The sequence below is a fragment of the Drosophila gunungcola genome, unplaced genomic scaffold (genome assembly GCF_025200985.1).
Source record: "Drosophila gunungcola strain Sukarami unplaced genomic scaffold, Dgunungcola_SK_2 000001F, whole genome shotgun sequence".
Taxonomy (NCBI): Eukaryota; Metazoa; Arthropoda; class Insecta; order Diptera; family Drosophilidae; genus Drosophila; species Drosophila gunungcola.
Genome location: NW_026453197.1, coordinates 5537028 through 5556249, shown reverse-complemented (window position 1 = coordinate 5556249; position 19222 = coordinate 5537028). Strand labels below are relative to the sequence as shown.

At 35.7% G+C, this 19222-nt stretch overlaps 6 protein-coding genes across 7 annotated transcripts in view; 2 read left to right on the top strand and 4 right to left on the bottom strand.

Moving 5' to 3' along the window:
* Positions 1–7622: 7622 nt before the first annotated feature.
* LOC128261513 (lymphocyte antigen 6 complex locus protein G6d) lies at positions 7623–10066 on the top strand. Its single transcript, XM_052995249.1, has 3 exons — positions 7623–7782; positions 8494–8664; positions 9744–10066. Exons 1-3 carry the CDS (start codon positions 7728–7730, stop codon positions 9947–9949), a joined length of 432 nt encoding a protein of 143 aa, XP_052851209.1. The 5' UTR covers positions 7623–7727; the 3' UTR covers positions 9950–10066.
* A 2130-nt stretch (positions 10067–12196) lies between these two features.
* Positions 12197–13709, bottom strand: LOC128261512 (uncharacterized). Its single transcript, XM_052995248.1, has 2 exons — positions 13554–13709; positions 12197–13466 (listed from the first exon to the last, which is right to left on the bottom strand). The coding sequence occupies exons 1-2, from the start codon at positions 13612–13614 to the stop codon at positions 13072–13074; spliced, it is 456 nt and encodes a 151-aa protein (XP_052851208.1). The 5' UTR covers positions 13615–13709; the 3' UTR covers positions 12197–13071.
* A 461-nt stretch (positions 13710–14170) lies between these two features.
* LOC128261511 (uncharacterized) lies at positions 14171–15694 on the top strand. The gene is made up of 3 exons (XM_052995247.1): positions 14171–14330; positions 14451–14636; positions 15004–15694. Exons 1-3 carry the CDS (start codon positions 14279–14281, stop codon positions 15228–15230), a joined length of 465 nt encoding a protein of 154 aa, XP_052851207.1. The 5' UTR covers positions 14171–14278; the 3' UTR covers positions 15231–15694.
* LOC128261510 (uncharacterized) lies at positions 15638–16316 on the bottom strand. 2 transcript variants are annotated; one of them, XM_052995244.1, is made up of 2 exons: positions 15963–16316; positions 15638–15906 (listed from the first exon to the last, which is right to left on the bottom strand). In XM_052995244.1, exons 1-2 carry the CDS (start codon positions 16206–16208, stop codon positions 15664–15666), a joined length of 489 nt encoding a protein of 162 aa, XP_052851204.1. In that variant the 5' UTR covers positions 16209–16316; the 3' UTR covers positions 15638–15663. The 2 variants fall into 2 exon arrangements, with proteins under 2 accessions (XP_052851204.1, XP_052851206.1); XM_052995246.1 differs by having other exon boundaries at positions 15783–15876; positions 15959–16316.
* Positions 16317–16486: 170 nt separating this feature from the next.
* On the bottom strand, positions 16487–18134 carry LOC128261509 (probable G-protein coupled receptor CG31760). Its single transcript, XM_052995243.1, has one exon. The coding sequence runs from the start codon at positions 18132–18134 to the stop codon at positions 17607–17609; it is 528 nt and encodes a 175-aa protein (XP_052851203.1). The 3' UTR covers positions 16487–17606.
* A 15-nt stretch (positions 18135–18149) lies between these two features.
* LOC128261487 (probable G-protein coupled receptor CG31760) overlaps positions 18150–19222 on the bottom strand; it is a 32346-nt gene continuing 31273 nt past the window's right edge. The window contains exons 12-14 of the mRNA XM_052995211.1: positions 18869–19118; positions 18622–18806; positions 18150–18288 (exon numbers count right to left, since the gene is read on the bottom strand). Coding sequence (XP_052851171.1) covers positions 18249–18288; positions 18622–18806; positions 18869–19118 — 475 coding nt within the window. The 3' untranslated portion in view covers positions 18150–18248. The remainder of the gene's footprint in view (positions 18289–18621; positions 18807–18868; positions 19119–19222) is intronic.

Sequence of the window (19222 nt, the reverse complement as noted above, 5' to 3'; positions counted from 1 at the left end):
CTGTTTATCTCAGTGCACACATGTACGCACATATGCAGTCGCTGTCTGTGGATCTCTCCATCTGCCTTCACTTCTCCGATTTCCTCCCTGCCTGTCGGATTCTCTTGGTGCTTGGGAATCGAATGCAGGTTAAATGAAAATGTTATTTCATTTGGCCGCCACTTAGAGTGTCGGAAATTGAAATTTATATCCGTGTTTCTGGCCAGAATGCGAAGGACGACCCAACTGGGAAGTAGCAGCGGAAGAGAAGTAGCCCATTGAGGACCGAATTCATTCCATTGTGGTTTATTGCCCCGATTGCTCAGCTGCTACCAAACTCAGACAGCCAATCGGCCCTTTTGCCTTGCAAATGTACAATTGTTGCCACGCCTCCCTTTTGGGCTCCAACGCCCCGCATTTTGAGGCTAATGCTATGTGACATTTTTAGACGATACATTAATAACGAATTTATTCCTCAACTTTGTTTAAATTTATTGTTCTCCGATATTCTCTCATCTGTGACTCGATTTCAAAGGGATTCTTCTATGTACAGTGGATAACAACTCAACTACATATAAAAATAATAAAACAAACAAAAAAAAATAATGCAAAACAATTTTTTTAATTGGTATGTTTTAAATAAATCTTGTCTTAAAAACTTTAAGAACATAAAAAGATCAATAGAGGTTTTAATAGTTTGAGTTAATCCTTATTCATTAATTTGATTCATTGATTATTTAAAATCCAAATTAAATATTGAATATACATAATTAGAAAACATTATTCAGCTACTAAATAAAATTAATTAAAATAGACTTTAAATATTTATTGATTTAAAAGAATTTATATTTAGTTCTAAGTCTGAGATTTGCATATTGTATATTTGTATATTTAATTGTTAACTTGTTAAATTTTATAATAATTTTAATGTATTTCTCTTTCGTTTGCAATATGGCATGTGTGTTTTTGAAATTAAGCATATGATAAAATCTTGAAATAAGTTTTATTTTTATTTAAAAGTTGTAGTAGACCTGTTTAGAAATATAACTTTATCAATCATTGCTATATACTTGCATCCTTTGTTTAGATTTATTGTTATTTTCGGATTACTTGCATTATGTAAACATAATGGGCGATTTCACCCTTTTAGGAGATAGATTCGATCTACACAGCACTGCTGGATATAGATTCCATTTTCCGACTGGTGCCTGTACAATTTAATTAACTTTCAGCAGATGTGTCTCCTATCAATTGAATTGCCCTGCTGTTGTTCTTCTCGGTTGATTGTTTTAGTTTAGATGTGAGAGGAATTTCATTGTCACATGCTGGTCAAATGCCCGTTCAGTTAGTTACATATATTTACATGAGCCATGCAACGAGATTACTCCTAATTGCATTTGGGACCAAGACAACAAATAAAATGTTTAAATGGCATCTGTTTTCAGATTTAACCAAATTTAAACCGAACCCTTAGGAGGAAAAGAATGGAATGGAAATCGACGTCCTTTCAAGTTTATTATTCAATTTTCTTGTTTTGTGCCGGTTTTGGTAGTTTAACTAGTATGCAAAAAACAAAAAAAAAAAAACAAAAAAAAAATAAAAAACAAAAAAAAAACTTTAACTAAATAAATTTATTGTAAAACTTAAAAAATCAAGTTCTTAGAAAAGACCAAGGAATTCTTTAGGAACCAGTTTCGGATAATCTAAGAAGTATTTATGTGGATATTAGTTTCAGAACGAAAATAATATTTATTTTTAATTTATGTTTGATTGGCAATCATATTGAGATTATGAAATTGCCATTCTAAGCTAGGTTTTTGTATACCCTATGTTAAATTTCGAGATCTAAAAAGTCGTACAAGACCATATAAAAAAAAAATGATAGTTTAGTTTAAGTCCCAATGTCTAAACATAAGTATTGTTCAAAATGAAATGTCTAAGCTGCACGCTTTTTTTTTTTTTGGCCAAGTGAGCGAGCTGCTGATGTTGTCAAAACAAATGCGCACTATCAAGTTGGCCCCTGAAAGTCCATAAACACGTGCCACTTTGGAGACATCATCTCGTCTGCCATTTCAGCCCGGCTAGCGCCTGAATCCCTTCACACATTTCTCTGAGCCCCTGCTTTTATGCCCACGTGCCAAGCGACGTGTTGCAAATTATTTCGACATCTGATTTTAAGCGGAAAACAAGAGATAGAGAAACCAAACGGGTCGAGGGAACACTGGACAAGAGATTTTCGCCTTCACTCTTCCTGGGTCTAAGCGCAAAATTACTGGCCAAAAGGGACAACAGTTGAGGAGGCCAAACGTACAGGGACAGGACTCGAATTCTCCATTCTCCATCCTCGATTCTGCCATAGCTCGGTTTTTTGGGGGCCACTTATGGCCTTTCTGTGTAAACTTTTGAGTGCATTTTTCGTTGCAGTCCAAACAAAAGACCGGAGAGCAGTGTGGGACTGGGATACCCGGCAAAATGGCGCATTATGGAACGTTAGTCCACTTGCACTGGGAGAAATCCACAACAAGAGCAAACAAATATATAACTTTTGTCCCAAGTGACGCATTAAATGTATGTACTTTCTAGCAGGTATCCAAGGTACAAGGTTATTCGACTGTATAAGGTTCCCAGCCAAAACTCAATGAAGGCGAGCCCTTTTCGATGTCCTCAGGTGATATGAAATCGTGACCAATAAAGCTATTTATTTTCCACCAAAAACGAAAACCCAGCGTCAAAGATGAGTCGTCTAGAGTTCCGTCCTTATTCCACTTAAAGCATTTTACGGGCTTTTTTCAAAATCCTTGGGAAATTAAATCATCTTTTCAAAAATGACTTAAGAAAATGTTCAAAAATGTTCAAATATGTTTCAGCCAAAGGTTTAAAATTAAATAAATTATCCTTAACATAAGTTCAAACAGAAATATACTTTTTCCAAAAATTTTGGGAGACTTAATAAGCCTAGCTGAAGTATCCTGGTCCTCGATATTTATTTTGCAATTTCTACGGGATTACAACCGGAGTTTTATTTGAGTTTAATGTTCTTCCTCTTAAAATCTTTATATCACGTGCTATAATATAACGACAACTGTCATCATCATAAATCATCTCTTTTGACCCAAACTTTTTAGCCAATCTTACATTTGGACCACTAACTTATTTTTAATTACATTGTTACCTAAAATCCAAAATAACATAACGACATTTGTTGTTTCTTTCAGTGCTATCAAAAGTTCGAGTCTTCACAGCTGAAGTCCAAGGGGTGAAGGCAAAGGAGCGGCGCCAAAAGAGGCGGTACAGTACTGGCGAAGCTCCATCAGAAAGTGGTGCAGTTGGTGACATTTGCATGAACATAAAAAGCTCATGCACAGCAATTTGCGACTTTGCCAGTGACATTAAACGTGGACAGCAGCAGCAGTTCAGCAGCTCCAAGTTTTGGGTATCTGGAATGGGTTGGGATTTTGGATGGAGCGGTGCATAAATGCAGAGTGGTCAGGGGCTCATTTCAAATAAGACAGAGGCGGGCACAAAGGGGTTCACAAACTAAAGCAGTACTAAACAAATTAATAAAGAAACAGCCGTACCTTTCGACGAAGTGGTTTTCCTACCATCAAATTGTAGGCCCCATTTCTGAAGGGAAACATGTTTTCTAATTAAATATTTAGGTTTTTAAAATACAATTTTAAGCCAAATAAATATTGCATCATTTAATGAAATTATGAACAACAAATAAATTATATTGCAATTTAAATAAAATTAATAACATTCATTTCAAAATTTAATAGAAACAACACTTTTGGGAATTTTTCATCCTTATAAGAAACAGGCTAGTTTGCTTAGATCAAGATTAAATTATGAGCTCGGTATACAATGGTATACAAAAATATATAAAATTTCCTTCCCCTTTAAAATAAAAAAATTCGTACGCATCTGCTAATCGAGACTCCCTCGCAATGCATACAAATAGACACATGAAGGTGGGGGTTTGTGGTTGGGCAGACAACACTTTGCACACTTCATTAGATCGCAAGTGAAAGATAATGGAAGGCGACCGAAACAATGCCCCGAAAAATGATGTGTTAACTGCAGCGTTAAAAATCTAGAAAAATAAGCGAAGCAGCGAACGTTAACCTGAAACAGCCACGAGGCACAATTTAGTACATACAGTCCAAGGGAAGCGAGGGTGGAGAAATGGATTTCTTTGCCTTTTCATTCTCTGGATTTTCTGCTGATGTTGCGTAAAATAAAATGTGCAATTTATGCCGCCCCCCAAAGTGTTGAATTTTAAATTTCCCTACAAGTGCGAGGACTTAAAGACCCCAACACCCTTCAAGTTCAGCCAACAATGGCCAGACATTGATTTCTTATCGTGCGCCTGCCTCGGAGCTCGGATACTACACACATCCTGCAAAGTCATTTTGATTTATTGGCAATGATTTTCCAACTTATTGAACAGATTAGATGGGCGTGTTTTAGTTTCCCTGCAAAGTGCCAAACAATTTGTTTATGTTTGGACTTGGACTTGGCTTCCTCGATTCTTCTTCCCCGCCATTAAATGCAGGAAAATCCTGAGACGAAATTGAAAATTTTCAGTTCGTTTCTGGTAGAGCAACTTTTCCAAATGAAATGACAATTGGCCAGACCAGACTGAGCCGAACCCAACCAGAAAGGAAGACAAGATGCATCCCCTGCCCTGAGCTTATTAAAATTGTGCAGGGCAAGTCAAATTTCGTTGAAGGGATTTTCTCCAATTTGTTGCTGTCCGAGTGCAACGAAAAGCAGATTGAATATAATAAGTATGAAATAGCTATAAATATCATATTGCGAAAAATAGTCAGCAGCAGGCAACAGGACACCGCACACCGATAAAGAAGTAAAAATATGAAAAGGAGTAAGGAGGAGGACACATCATCAACCTCATCCTGATGATAATGTTGATAACAACCAATAACGCTGCAGACAAACGCAAAATGCTGGTTAAAAGATCTGGATTGTTATTTACCCTGCAAATATATCTTTACTGTTAAAATACATTACTTTGGTAAAAGAACAAAAACTATATTTCCATTTCCATATTTAATAGTCGGTTTGCAATATTAATTTTTTTCCAATACAATAGCAGTAGGGAGAAAAAAAATTGTTTATTTTTCATATGCTTTTGTTTGTCAATACATAACATGTTTTTTTGAGAAGAGGGTATTAACAAAAGTACATTGAAGTCGGCTTTGCCATTTCCATTCACTTTTAGCCATGCTTTTCCCCAATATATAATTGAATTCTAAGCCAACGCAAACATCTCCAGAGAAATAAGTCGACGAAGGATGCAACTGCAACTTCCATACCCTCTCCTCATCTAAAATATAATAGAAAAAATTCTATGCTGGCTATACGGTGGCGCAAATAAAAAAAAGATAAAAGAAATTCAATCAGAATTTGCTGCTGCAGCTGACCACAGAAGAAAGCTGAGAAAAGGGAGATGGAGATGTAGCGAAAGCAAATCGGCTCAAGATATTGTATAAATCATGAACCACAACATTCGACTCCCTGCCCCCAAGAACCCCGCGTGTCGGCATCCATAATTATGTGGCAAATTGGCGGTTTGACAATGCAATTGAATGCAAAATGTTTGAACAATGAACTGCAAAAACTCGCTGATGGGCCGGAAATTGAACATTTTCTATTCCCCCCTTAAAACCAAACCCCATTAATGAATGTTTCTCATTTTACTCGTAATTCAGAGTATCGGGAACATTGTAGCCACATCGATCCAATGGCCATTCGCTAATTATTCACAATCGGAAAATGTGCCAAGTTAGATGGTTGAAGGGCAGGCTGAAATAATTGTGTTTTATAAACACATTTTGAAATAGAGACTTTTTGTAAATATGGACTACCAATAATATTATCTAACGGTCTTTACCATTTTCGGATGATAATTATGATGAAATTGAGAGTTTATGTCCATTAGGTTTTATATCCGTTTAGTATTCGTAGGTATTTTCAGCAACGCCAAATATTTAATGGTACATACAAATTTATAGAGGTATCAAATAACATAAATTATCAAACCACAACTGTTTTTAATGCTAGTATATAAGTCAATGTTATTCACATCACAAAAACTCTACTTCTCTGTATAAGAACATAGCTGTTTTTTTGATAAAACATATAATTTTAATTTTAAATATTAAAAACGGCTCCTATATTAGATGCAATTTTTAGCCAGTCAACCCACATTAATACTTATCACTCTGGTTTAAAATTTTGTTTATTCATTATAATTTGAACGAATTTGCCAATCAACTGTTTAAACTGAACTTAGTGTGGGAATTATTGACAAAGTTGTCGAGTTATATTTTTGTTTTTGCTGCGCAATTGAAACCAGTTGAGCTACACTGTTAAATTTTACTCACCAAAATTAAGCTCAAAAAGCTTCTGGAAGCGAGAAGTTAATTTAGCATGAAGAAGCTGCAAAAATGTGACAATTTGTTCAAGAGAATGCAGCTTTTAATGCCAAGGGTGACAGAAAGGATTGATAATCTTATCTTTTTTAAATAGCAAGTTTGTAACTTCAATACAGAAAGCTATTTTTCCTTTCAAAAAGGATTTGTAGCTCCCCAGACGGCTGCTATTATCGCAGAATTTTCCTCTTAGACCGAAAATTGGCATGGCAACAGACAAAAGAGGTAGACACAATGAGTCGATTGCTCAAATAACATGCAACACAACAAGCAATCAGTGTTCACAAAAAAAAAGTAAAGGAACAGACAGCAAGTAAAGTTGCAAAGGACGAAACAACAATATAGAAAGGATTAATAAAACTACTCAAGGTCTTTGAGCTCTCGCCAAGATAAAAACCCACATCGATGGGAATGTATTTGTGAAAACATTTATTTTTAAATGTGTAAATTAAGAGAGATCCTCTATATAAATAACAAGATTTTTTAAATTCATAAAAATGTATCTATGATTAATAATAATTTTGTAGAAACAAAAAACAAAAGTTATAAATATATACATAATTTGAATAAGTTAATATTAACAACTGAAAGAAAAAATCCGTTCAGTTTTTATTTGAGTTAATTTCAGTCAACTAAAACTTAAGATTCATAAATTAAATCAAGAATAATGCAAACAAAAAAATGCTAATCACATAAAGCTTTCTTTTTATTTTCTAAGCCGTTTGCCAATACAATAATAACTCTCGTTTTTAAAATACACCTTTCGATCTATCGGATGAGTGCAAAAACGCACGATCAATTGTGTCTCTCACCTCGCAAATAAAAGTTCAATAACCCAAATCAGAGAACTGTGTCACTATGCAATTTAATTTCATTATCTGAACTAATTTCAATTTAAGAAAAAATTCAATAGTTCAACCGTTGTCAATTCACAACACCAACAACAATCAATGGACCCATAACGGCGGTACAGATATATATTCGACCGCCTACGAAGCTGCTGATCAAAACAAAATAGTTTTATTTTCAGCGACCCCAATGCGTGGATCGCTTATTTGACATAACAAACAAATAACTCGTTCCGAGTTTCACTCAACTAATGCCAGTTGGTGAGTGAATGAGCAAAGCTTTTCTTGGCGATCCCACTCGAAAACAAGTTGCAATTGGGGAGAGCGCGAAAACAAACCCAAAACTAATTTCAGTTGTTCAACGTCCGCCAAACTGATCAAACTGAAAGAATCTCGTCTATTTTTTCAAACTTAAGTTCATAACAATTTAAATATTGTAGCAAATATGCTGAAACAACTGGTTGGTGTTCTCCTTATTGCCTTGTGCTTGATGCACAGTGGTAAGTGAATTTTCATTTTTGGTGACATTTCTGACGGGAAGTAATATATACATAGGTATATGTAAATTACAAATTAAACTAATCTGTGTCAAAAGAAAACCAGTTTTGAGTGAAAGCTTAGAAAAAGGATTTTAGATATGGGCTACAAGAATGTATTTAAAGTGTATTTATGAAAACTTAGAAATATTATTTATAGAATCATTCTATAAGAAGTTAATAAATACTTTTTCAATGGAAAAAGAATGAATTAAATGGAAACTTTTAATGGCGTTCAAAAATTTCCATTAATTAACAAAACAAAATAATCAATTCTATTTTGTCATCCAAATTAAATCATCATTAAATCAACCAAAAAAAAAAATAATTTAAAAAATGTTTGCCGCCAGCGATTTTTAATATAAGTACATATTTACGCAGCTTAACAAGATTTAAAAATACATATACTCACGTACATTTGCGTACGTTTTTAAATTGAATATAGGAATGACTTCATAGTTGAGAAATTACAGGGGTCTGGAGAATCTTGTGGGTATTGAGTTATTGTTTATTCGGCTGAGGGCGTTGCATAAGGCAAACGAGTGAGATCGAGAGGGAAGTGGAGATCTCAAACTGGTTACAAGCTAAGCAAATTCAAAGCGGCGACCTTGACAAAGCCTTTGCGGTGAATTTATAAATATTTACTGATTTTTCATTCATTTCTGTCTACTCCAGCATCGGCCATCAAATGCTACCAGTGCAAATCCCTGACGGATCCCAACTGCGCCAAGGATAAGATCGATGCCTCCTCTAACATCCGTTCGGTGGATTGCGATAGTGTGCCCAAACCGAACACCATGGATCAACTGCAGCCAGTGACCAGGTGCAACAAGGTGGTGACCAGCGGTGAGTGAAATTTCACGAAGATTACCTCTTGCATACTGATTCCAATATTGGAGACGCACGCACCTTGAGCGCAATAAACACTTTTATAAGACGTGATGTCACCCGGACGAACTACTCAAGATCCAAAAGAGGGGGGAGGTCGCGTTCAAATTAACATATGGCAAACAAAACACAAACTGAGAAATCGTATGCAAAGCAGATACAGTGCGTTGCTCAAGCGGAAAAAGATGGGATTTGAAAACTCAACCAATATAGTTTGTCAATACAAACTTATGCTAAACTTTTAAGAAGTAAAGTTAATGGTTAAAAAAAATATAAATAAAAATGACTCGCTTTTTTGGTAAATTTAAATAAAACTCAAAGACCGTATATAGTTATATTGAGTTAATAAGATTAAAAAAAAAAATTAGAAAACACTTTTAAAGTGTGACAAGTTTGTTGTTCCAATTTTAAGCGAAAATGTATTTAATCATTTGTTTATAGCTTTAGGTGTACTGTGTTATGAGTCATTAGAAGTAAACAATTAACTTTCAATACTTTATCACATATAGAGCTATAATTTGCAGTGCATTGTTAGGACCCGTGTGAAGTATGACCTGCTAGTTGTTGTAAAAGATGCAATATTTGAATATTAATATTTGTTCAACTGCAGTCCTTTTATTGCATGTCTTAGCGGCGTTTTCAAAGGGATAGATACAATTGGTATCTTAACAAATGAGTAATACGCAATACAACGCCTTTAATTTAGCACTAGTAAATTCCATTTCTTTTGGTTTTAATATAAAATTTTTTACTGTAAACTAAAATGTTGGCAAAAGCAAGGCAATGATTGTTTCAAAGTTATTATATAAGAAAAATTATATTTTTCGAATTAGTAAACAATCATTTTTAAAAATCAATTCTTAAACCTTTGGGTTTTTTAAATAAAAACAAAAATAAATATAAAATTTTGACATTTAAAGACCATTATTCATACAGTTCCATTAAAAAAAATATTGACTATATTAATGGGGCTGTTCCTCTTTAGTAAATATTCTATGCAAACATAATATCTATGAATTATAAATTTCTTTCCACAGACCGTGCTGGAACTATCGTATCCCGGGATTGCCACTTTGAATCCATCGGGCAGAAGGAGAACGAGTGCACGGTGACCCACAGCCGCCAGGTGGAAAGCTGCTTCACCTGCAAAGGTGACTTGTGCAACGCCTCCGGTGCAGGACGCTTTTTGGCTATCAGTGCAACTGCCATCCTGGCGATTTTCGCCCTTCATATGAGCTTGTGAGGCGATTCCAAAACCGATCCAGGAATTTTAAAAATAAATGTTGATAACATACCTGTACAAAAAAAAATATAAATTGTTAATTAAAATCTTGAATAAAATAAAATAAAGTTAAACAAAGGTTGTTTTTTTATAAGATTTTCGGATATAGTAATTGGTAATTAGCCGAATATGATTAAAATTGCTCGCAGGATAGGATATTTAAAAAGTCTTTCTGCTAGAAAAGTTGGTTCTTCCGATGCAAACTAGCTAAAAAATCAATAAGAAAACTTTATTTAGTTATTTTTAAGTGTTATATGTTCTTAGTTATATTTTTGTTGGTCACACTTACATTTTATATATAAAACTATAAGCCTGAATCAAGAAAGACAATTTTTGATTAATGTGCTAGCTAAACAGTAAATAAATATTTAAAAATCTAAAAAAAAATTGAACAACTTTTAAAAACTTGCACTTTTAAAAAATTTTGCTTTTTCTAATGAAAGTATTTTTTTTCTAATAGACAAAGGTCAAACCAATTCTACCAAGACAGCGTTTTTAGTAATTTGATACAAAGTTAAAAAAAAACAAGTATTATTATCAAAAATAAACAATCGGATATATTTTCGTTATTATTTGACCACATGGCAAAGTGCAAACATTTGGCTTTTGAATATTATACTCGAAATACTTTAGAGATATTTGTAGCGCAGGTTGGTTGCAGAAAAATTTGATTCAAATCTCAAAAATGTCTTTTAACAACAAAAAAGGGGAGGCACTGATTTTCTAATAACTTCTCTAAAAAAAATCTAAAAATTGTTGAAGGGAAAAATAACCAAATTACTTGCTGCAAAAAAAAAAAAAACTTTTGACCCTAGGAATAAATTTAGATTTACAATTCAAAATTTGTTAAACAAATATGTATATACTTTACTTAATGTGTATTTTTAGTGTAACACACTGTGAATAATCAACGTTATTTTCCATACATTTTGAATCGTTCATGAAGCTTCGTCTTTAATTTCTGCCAAATATAGGGTACAATAATTCGATCCGCGAGCTTTTGAAAACTATTTTGATTCCGGTTTTACCTACATATGTACAATGTAAATTGTACATAAAAATATTGACTGTGCAATATCTTGTACGGATATTAAAAGATGCAAAAGGTTTATCTAGGAATTCAGACATGCCTTGTATGTACATATGTGCTTAGCATAATTGATCACATTTGACAGCTAAATAAAAATAATAAATAATATTAACCGCTTTAAAGGATTTTCTTTTAATACCTGTTGTAGTTATTGAGCTCCATGCGCATCTGATCAAAGTTTAGCATAATATTGCTAAGAAAATAGTCCATATGCATGAGTCTGTGGTCAACGTCGAAATCGATATCCATCAGTCCAATAGAAGTGTTCATTCCAATTAGTTACCGTTTATTTGACACAAAAACATAAATAATACTGCGGACAAAGTCTACAAAATAAAATGGCGACAACGGGACTTGATACTTCGCAACTGGAAAAAAAAAACACCCAAGGCTCGACACAAAACGCCCACAAACAATTCTTTAAAAAAAAACACTTTTTAATCCTTTACCTATAAAATCCTAAGCATTTAAGCTGTTCGTATTAAAAACAATTAACAAATTAAAATCCGAGCCACGCGCACAAGAAGAACAAAAGGAAAGGAAGAAGGAATTAGAGATGGGAGAAAAAGTCGCACAGCGAGGCTTTTATCGACAATGCAGCCCTGCATGCTTCCACTCATATGAGGCAAATTAAAAATATGTAGCATATATGCTGTTCCCTAAATTAAGGAAATATAAGAGCTTTGGAATCTGACAATTGTTTATACATTCATCTAAATGAAGTTAAGAAAGAAAAGTTTGACAATCCAATAATATTTTATTTTTTAGTATTTTCTTGGTGCAAGAGTATATTGTTACCGATATTTGGTGGTTCCCTAAACTTTCATCGCCAGGACAAGCGTAATTTTGTCTTCTTTGAGAAGATAATCTTTCTTTTCAAATTTTGTGAATTGTAACAGTCTTATTGCAAGCTCTTACTAATTGTAAAATTTTCTACAAGGAAAAAAAATTTTTTGATGCCGGTAGCCAATTTCATATTGCATTTATTTTAAATGTTGTATCTACAAATTTTTGTTTAGCTTTCGATGATTATAAATTATTTGGCAGTAATAAAATTTTAAAAATAGTAAATATGATTTCCTTTCGTAATGCCAAACAAGTAAACGATAACTGGATAGTTGGTGTGTAAATCTTTTATTTCAATTACAAAAATGTTCTAATTGTCTTTGCATTACAATAAAAAATTGTAAGCCTGCTGGCGACTACAACTAAGGGGTTTCTTTGTAAAAACACGTTACAAAATACAAGTAGAGGGTGGAGATTACAAGGTTGAGCTTACGAAATAGGGAATGTCACGTGCGTAAGATACTTGTGGACGGAAATAGGTTTCCAAGCTTAAGTTACAATTCGAGTCGTTTATAGAAAGGCACTTGATTACACATCGCTCATTTTTGCAAGACTATCGTACTTTAAAGAAGGGATAAGCCAGATTTAATAAACTCTGTTGGAGTTCCTAAGTTGAATTGCTGAAACAAGGAGTTGGCAACTGCTGCGATAATACTTTTACAGAACTGCTTATCTACTGACTTTCGGCTTTTTAAATAAGATTCCAACAATTTAGAAACATAATTTTGGACAATGAGTAAAGTTGGTTATTTTTGTAACAGATAGCAAGTTAAAGTTAAAAAAATATGATATGATATATTAAATACTGCAGTTCCCAACGGTTGTAATCTCTCATTTTGTTTACACTCTAATACCATGTCACCTTAAGGTAACGTGTAAGGAAGTTTAAAAATTGCATTGATTGTTAAGTTTTTGTCATAACTCTTGTGATGCAAATTATGAAAGCTTTAAAAGAAATCAAATCTTATTAAACATGGAATCCTACGTTCAGTACTGCTGTCCCTAGCTAATATGATGCATTATAGATCTGGAACTTGTTTTTAACATCTGGAAAATCCATTTTTTAAAGTCAAGACAGTCTTGTTTCAAAGGAGCGACCAAAGGAGGCGTGGCATTGGCTACAACTGGAGAAGGTAGATCTCTCCAACTATTGCCGCAGCAGATGCGCCACAAGCACGGAAACGAGTGTTCCGGAAAGGACTGCCATCCAGCCCAGGCGATGAACTCCCGCCGAATTGCAGCCGTCCTTGCTGTTGCACGTGCAGAACTCCATGAAGATGTTGTAGCTGCCGGTGCGCATCAGACAGAAGCGTTCGTCGCCCTCGATTCCGGGCTCGCCCATGTAGGCGCAGCTGCGGAAGTAGCGCCACTCCCCGTGCACCTTCTGCCGGATCTTGCGGCACATCGTCGGCCGCACGCCCTTCAAGTGCTCCAGTTCCGGCGCCTGTTGGCAGTCCGTGATCGCCAGGGTGCTGTTGTCGAAGGGATCCCCGCATTTTGGGTCGTTATCGCTGCGGCAATCCCAGCATTTGATCGCCTGGCCTGCAAAGTAGCACATTTTCGGGTTTCATTCGGTCACCAACGGTTGCGCAGGCGCAGGCGCAAGTGCAATGTTTGTCTTTAACTAACCTATTTGCAGCAGACAGCAGAGCACAAGCACGGCCAGCACACATTTTTCCAGGGATTTCATCGTTTTATTTGGGTTTTTCGTTGCGTTTCAATTGATTGAATTTTTGGGCGTGTAAATAGCAGTGTGACCGCGGCAGGGATGTTTAATAATACCACAACTTTTATCGCAGACACGAACCATGGAGTTGAACATTGATTAACAAAAACTGGGTGGCAATATTGTTCAGACATAAAGCCATCGTTTTGTTATTTAAAATGCTATTTCAGTTTTATAACTATTATGTCATTTTAAATACAAATTGATTTGTAACAGCCACATAATAATAATTAGTAATTTGCCAACGAATCTTTGAAAACATATTGTACAATTGCAGAAAATGTTATTTTAAAAATTAAATTCCGACATAACATATTATTTTTTTCGCATCTTCAGATAAATTACAATAATATAGGAAGGCTATATTTAGTTGCTGGAGAGGGGTCAATTGGTTACATTCTGTTGCTTTGTTATGAAATGCATTATCTAGTTAACCATTCGGTCTACTTTTTGAAATATTTCGCAGACCGGTTGAACCTTATCGATAGCTGCAGGGAAACCATCGATAGTATCGAAGAAGCATCGATTTTTGTTCCATCTCTATCAGTCCACCTTATTTGTTATTTTTTTGGCCTAATCGCATTTTATTTAAGTTAACCGAAGCGCACAAAGCAGTTTTAAGTTGAAGATGACCTCCCTGACCCGCTGCGCTTTCCTGCTCCTCACGCTGGCCATCTGCGGTGGGTAATAGCGCCCCAGTCGTAAAAATCCCAATTGCCACCTTTTAATCTCGGCTTTGGGTGTGGCTTGGCAAGTGTTTTCGAGCAGGGCAGTTGGAATTAATCAGCGAATCTTTGCAGGCAGCCTGGCCATTCGGTGCTTCCAGTGCTCCTCGGACCAGGACCGCAAAGGACACGACAGCTGCGGCGCCTACAAGCGATTCAACCGCACGGAGCACATCTCCATTGAGTGCAACAGCGACGAGAGCCACATGCCAGGATCCTTCTGCATGAAGGTCGTGCAGCAGGGTCCGAGGGGATTTATCTGTGAGTTGGGGAACTTTACTACTAATTCCACTGATTCATGGCTATTGTGATACTAGTAAATAACACACTTGATTAAGACTAAGCCGTCCATATTAGATGAGTGCCACTTTCTTCCTAACCTTCCTTTAAATCGATTTGCAAGACGTGCAGTCCTCATAGGAATGAATTTATCCTTTATTATTAGTTCCCAGGAAAAAGCACGCTTGTTTTAGGCTAAGACCGTTTTCTCGACCTCACCGTGAGCTAAACGTTTTAATTTGATGTTTCTTTGAGATAAATAAAACCAAAGGAGAATCTAACTACTTTAAAAACCTTTAGCTGATTTGGTTGTGTGTTGTCAACTAAATGTTTTTCTTATTTTCCATAGGGGACGGTCGGTGGCGTCAGGTCATCCGACGGTGTGCCTCCGTTTCCGATACCGGAGTGACAGGCGTCTGTAACTGGGGCGTCTACGAGAACGGCGTTTACTGGGAAGAGTGCTACTGCTCCAGCGACAGCTGCAATGGCTCCAGTCTTATCCAAATGCACGGATCTCTGCAGCTTCTGTTGGGTTTCCTGCTAATTGGCGCCATCTCCAGGATCATCAGAAGTTAATAGGAAAGATAGACTCTCTTTCACCAAAAATAAGAAAACAGTGCCTTTTCACCATTCCATTTGTATTATTTTTTAAACTGAATTTCACTTTTGATAGCAGCAATGTAATCCGTCCACTTATTGATGTCTAAAATTAAGTTAAAATGTTATACGCGCTTGTATACACTAAGGATAAGATAATAGAACACCGCGGCAGGTCAATTTTAAATATTATAAAAGCGTAAACTAATCTTTAAATAATTTTAAAACTTTTTGTTATGACACGCAAAAAATTTTACCATAAAAGAAAATCGCTTTTATATTTAAATATTAAGAATAACAACCTGCCTTATAAAAACCATAAACTGCAAAAGTTTTCCACCCTTTATACACACGAAATCTCGATATAAAAATCAAAACAATCGAAATATATACATATCAAGCTAAAGCTACTTCAGTATTTATCACTTTGGCTAAGAGCACAACCAGTTTGCGTTTCCATCAATGTTCTCAGGCCATATTCTGACCAACCGGCCCTCGGATCTTTGGTTACTGCGGTAAAAACGGTGGTGGAGCCATCCTCAAATGTTTTCATGGCATAAAAGGACTTTCCCTCCTCCAACCAAACTCGCACTTCACCAGTAGAATCGGCAGCCAATGATGCATCCTTCCAATCGTTACCGAGATTTTGTCCATACTAAAATGGAGTTAAAGTTAATTTTAGATTGTGTACTTACCTTAAGAAGCACTCACCCATTGCCTATATAAATCCAGGGGCTGATTCTTTTGGGTCCATCTTAGCACTTTCAGATAGAACACCATGAAATTGTGCACATTCTCCTTGATCCTGATCGATGGACTCTGATGGAACCTGACCAGCTCCTCCAGGGTGCTCCTGCATATCTCACGATCCTTTGGCCTTCCGAGGGTCTGGCAAATGGCCAGTGCAATTCGACGCAGGCACTCGAACTCCTCGTCCAGCAGCTCCTGCCTCAACATGGAAAAATTTGGGCTGTTGTACAAACTTAAAGAAGAATTTATAAAGTATAGTGAAATGGCAGGGTTTTTGTTTGTAGTTTAAGGAAAAGGGTGTCTGAAGTAAAAGACTTTTGTGTCAATTAAATATATGGACTTATAACAAATATATCCATTTCGAAATCATTAGCTTATTGCTCTGTTGTAAAACATGAATTTTTAGTGAAAGATTTCTATGAATTTCCATAATGAAACAAGAAAATATTTAATTTTTAAAACATTTATTTTTTATATGTCTTTGATCTTGTCAGGTTGTTTCCTTTTCAATATTTTAATTTAACATTAACTTACTTTATTTTGTTATATTTTGGTATTCATTTTTAATTTTCTTTTATTTTTATGTTGTTATTACTGAATACTGTTTATTATACGTATTGCCCAACTGTATGAAGAAGAATTGCGCGTCTGTTAACACTTTCACATCTTAAAATAGTATGCTAAAATTTCAATTTACTCATTTTTATATCAGTATATATGCATATGTCTTCTCGTACACTAAAATCGACTTTTTGCTAAGCTTAGATGGTAATTTATATAGATCATATGATGATAAAAATCATGTAAATTTACCTACATAGCAAAGAATAATTTTTCTATAAATGAGTGCAGAGAGAACAAGGAAAATACAATTTATTTCGCTAGGTGCATGAGAGACAAATGAGATTTTTTAATGCCAAGTCCCTAGGGGTTACCGATGAACTCTTTGAGTTCCATCGGACCATCTGGCTGTCTACCGTTCCCTATACAACTTCCCTTTTTTTGCTCCGAACGAAGTGAGAAAAATTTGCTCAAAGTTGATCCTTTTTTCAAAACTTATGAGATCATGAATGATGGGATAATGGTTTGATGTAGGGTTAAAAAGCCAAAAATTAGGCAACCTAACAAATGCATTAAGATTGCGTTTATGCGGTTGAAGTTAATGAGAAGCTTGTAAATGTTGTAAGCTGGAAAACAATGTATTGAACTAAGCGATTGATAATTCTCACTTAAAATAGGAATTAAATGAAAATGCACGGAAAATGAATATATCTTGTGAATTCATTGATTTTACATTTTATGGAAATGTTTTGAAATCAAATAATTTTTGAATTTATTCATATTTATTACAATTTTTGGTTTATTTAAAAAAAAAAAAGCTTTGGGAATATTTTTCACAAGATTTTAATTCCGATTTTCTATAAATAGCATGAATTCCGCATAAACGCATTTAATATTTAAACAACATTGACAGACACATACACACAAACATTATTTAAGACTATATTAAACATTAAGCGGTTTACTTTTCGCTAACTGTTTGCTGTTGTCCCTAAGACTGTGTAAACAAAATCACAAGTTAAGCAGATCGGGGGAGAAAATCCACTACACCACAATGGGGGTACGACCATCCAGGGTTTTGCTATCCGTCAGATTCGATGACAGCGAACAGGATGTGTTGTTCTCGTCCTCGAGGACCTGCAGATGGTACGGAGGATTATGCAGCTGCACCTGCTCGGTGATCGTGATGGCATCACTGCAGGACAGCATTGGTGACTCCAAGTTCTGGGGTATCAAGAGCAGACCGCTAGGATGAGCCGGTGATGGGGTGTGGATCGCAAAGAGGGAGCTACTGGCCGTGGATGTGTTGCTGGAAAGTGGCAGCAGTAGCTCCACCTCCACTGGCGGCGATGGGCTGTTCACCTGGGTCACCATCGTCTCCTCCTCGCTGCTGGTCAGCTCATGCATCTGGGCCACCGTTTGATGAATCCTCACGTGCTCCGCGTCATCCAAATCGTTGAGTTGGTAGTACAGATTCAAACTGTCATCCAAAATGGGCGCAAAGAGGCGGCGAAACTGGGCGATCAAGGCCGCCTCCTCGGATCCTGGCTGCTCTCCCTTCAGGGTAATCATCTCCTCCGGTTCTGCTTGGTGGAAATCAAATTCAATGGCATCCTCCAACACGGTGGTGGTGCCCTGCCTCTCATCCACTTCTATTGAGCAATCTTTAACACTTCGTTGGCCTCGTCAGACTTTGCCCTTGGGCGATTTTAATTTGGTTGGCGTGCTGAAAAATTGATAAATTTATTGTTATTTATACAAGTTATTATTTTGGTTTATTTTAAATTTGAGAGAGAAAAATTACAATGGTTCTTATGAAAGCATTCTTATAACCTGATATAAATAGTAAAGATATTGATTTTCATTTATTGACTTGCACTATTTATAATGTTCCAAATAAAAATTAAAACTAAAATTGCATCTAAAATAATATAATATATAATATAAGATTGTTGTAAAAACTATATTTCTATTCTGTTTTTACCAAATTGTATTTGAGTATAGCAGCTACATCAGAAGATACTTTGTAGAAAATTATGTTGTGTCATATATGACTAACCTGGTCTCATCTTTGCCAGTTTGTGTTTGCGCCGTGGAAACCGTATTCTTGCTATAGGGCGCTTGAAACGAGGTTGACGTTATGGTAAAATATCCTCCCGGCTTTGGCTTCAAATGCCTGTTGTTCATCTGCATGTGCACAGTCTTCATGAACTCGATTTGGTGGGCCAGCTTCTGGACTTGTTCCTAACGAAAGATGCAATTTGATTGACTTTTACATTTATTTTCTTTATTTATTATTAGCTTACCTTTAGTTCCTCGTTCTCCTGATAAAGATCAGGCGACTCTTCTGGGACCAGACCGACTCCATTCAGGGAAAAAGAAGCTGTTATGCTCCTAACCTTGGCCTTCTGATCCCACTTGTCGCCCTGTCCCTTCAAAACTCGCAAAATCTTTGGCCCGAAAACAAGGGCAATGGTGGTGGTCGTCGAAAGCTGGGTGCGCACAAATCCCAGCATATATTTGTAATCGGGTCCGGCGTTTGGAAAAAGCATGACACTGTTGGGAAAGAAATTAAAAAATAATTAATTAATTTACAAAATATTTTAGAGTATATAATAGTTGCAAGTCATTAAGGGGATTTGCAATCTGTATGAGAATTT

What these genes read in the sequence shown, in the direction of transcription:
- LOC128261512 (XM_052995248.1), bottom strand. Translation starts at nt 13,614, where the DNA reads ATGAAATCCCTGGAAAAATGTGTGCTGGCCGTGCTTGTGCTCTGCTGT. An exon ending in CTGCTGTCTGCTGCAAATAG is followed by an intron (nt 13,467 to 13,553) that starts GTTAGTTAAAGA and finishes GCTACTTTGCAG; the next exon opens with GCCAGGCGATCAAATGCTGG.
- LOC128261509 (XM_052995243.1), bottom strand. Translation starts at nt 18,134, where the DNA reads ATGATTACCCTGAAGGGAGAGCAGCCAGGATCCGAGGAGGCGGCCTTG.
- LOC128261513 (XM_052995249.1), top strand. Translation starts at nt 7,728, where the DNA reads ATGCTGAAACAACTGGTTGGTGTTCTCCTTATTGCCTTGTGCTTGATG. An exon ending in CTTGTGCTTGATGCACAGTG is followed by an intron (nt 7,783 to 8,493) that starts GTAAGTGAATTT and finishes TGTCTACTCCAG; the next exon opens with CATCGGCCATCAAATGCTAC. An exon ending in CAACAAGGTGGTGACCAGCG is followed by an intron (nt 8,665 to 9,743) that starts GTGAGTGAAATT and finishes TTCTTTCCACAG; the next exon opens with ACCGTGCTGGAACTATCGTA.
- LOC128261511 (XM_052995247.1), top strand. Translation starts at nt 14,279, where the DNA reads ATGACCTCCCTGACCCGCTGCGCTTTCCTGCTCCTCACGCTGGCCATC. An exon ending in CCTCACGCTGGCCATCTGCG is followed by an intron (nt 14,331 to 14,450) that starts GTGGGTAATAGC and finishes GAATCTTTGCAG; the next exon opens with GCAGCCTGGCCATTCGGTGC. An exon ending in GGGTCCGAGGGGATTTATCT is followed by an intron (nt 14,637 to 15,003) that starts GTGAGTTGGGGA and finishes TATTTTCCATAG; the next exon opens with GGGACGGTCGGTGGCGTCAG.
- LOC128261510 (XM_052995244.1), bottom strand. Translation starts at nt 16,208, where the DNA reads ATGTTGAGGCAGGAGCTGCTGGACGAGGAGTTCGAGTGCCTGCGTCGA. An exon ending in TGGATTTATATAGGCAATGG is followed by an intron (nt 15,907 to 15,962) that starts GTGAGTGCTTCT and finishes ACTCCATTTTAG; the next exon opens with TATGGACAAAATCTCGGTAA.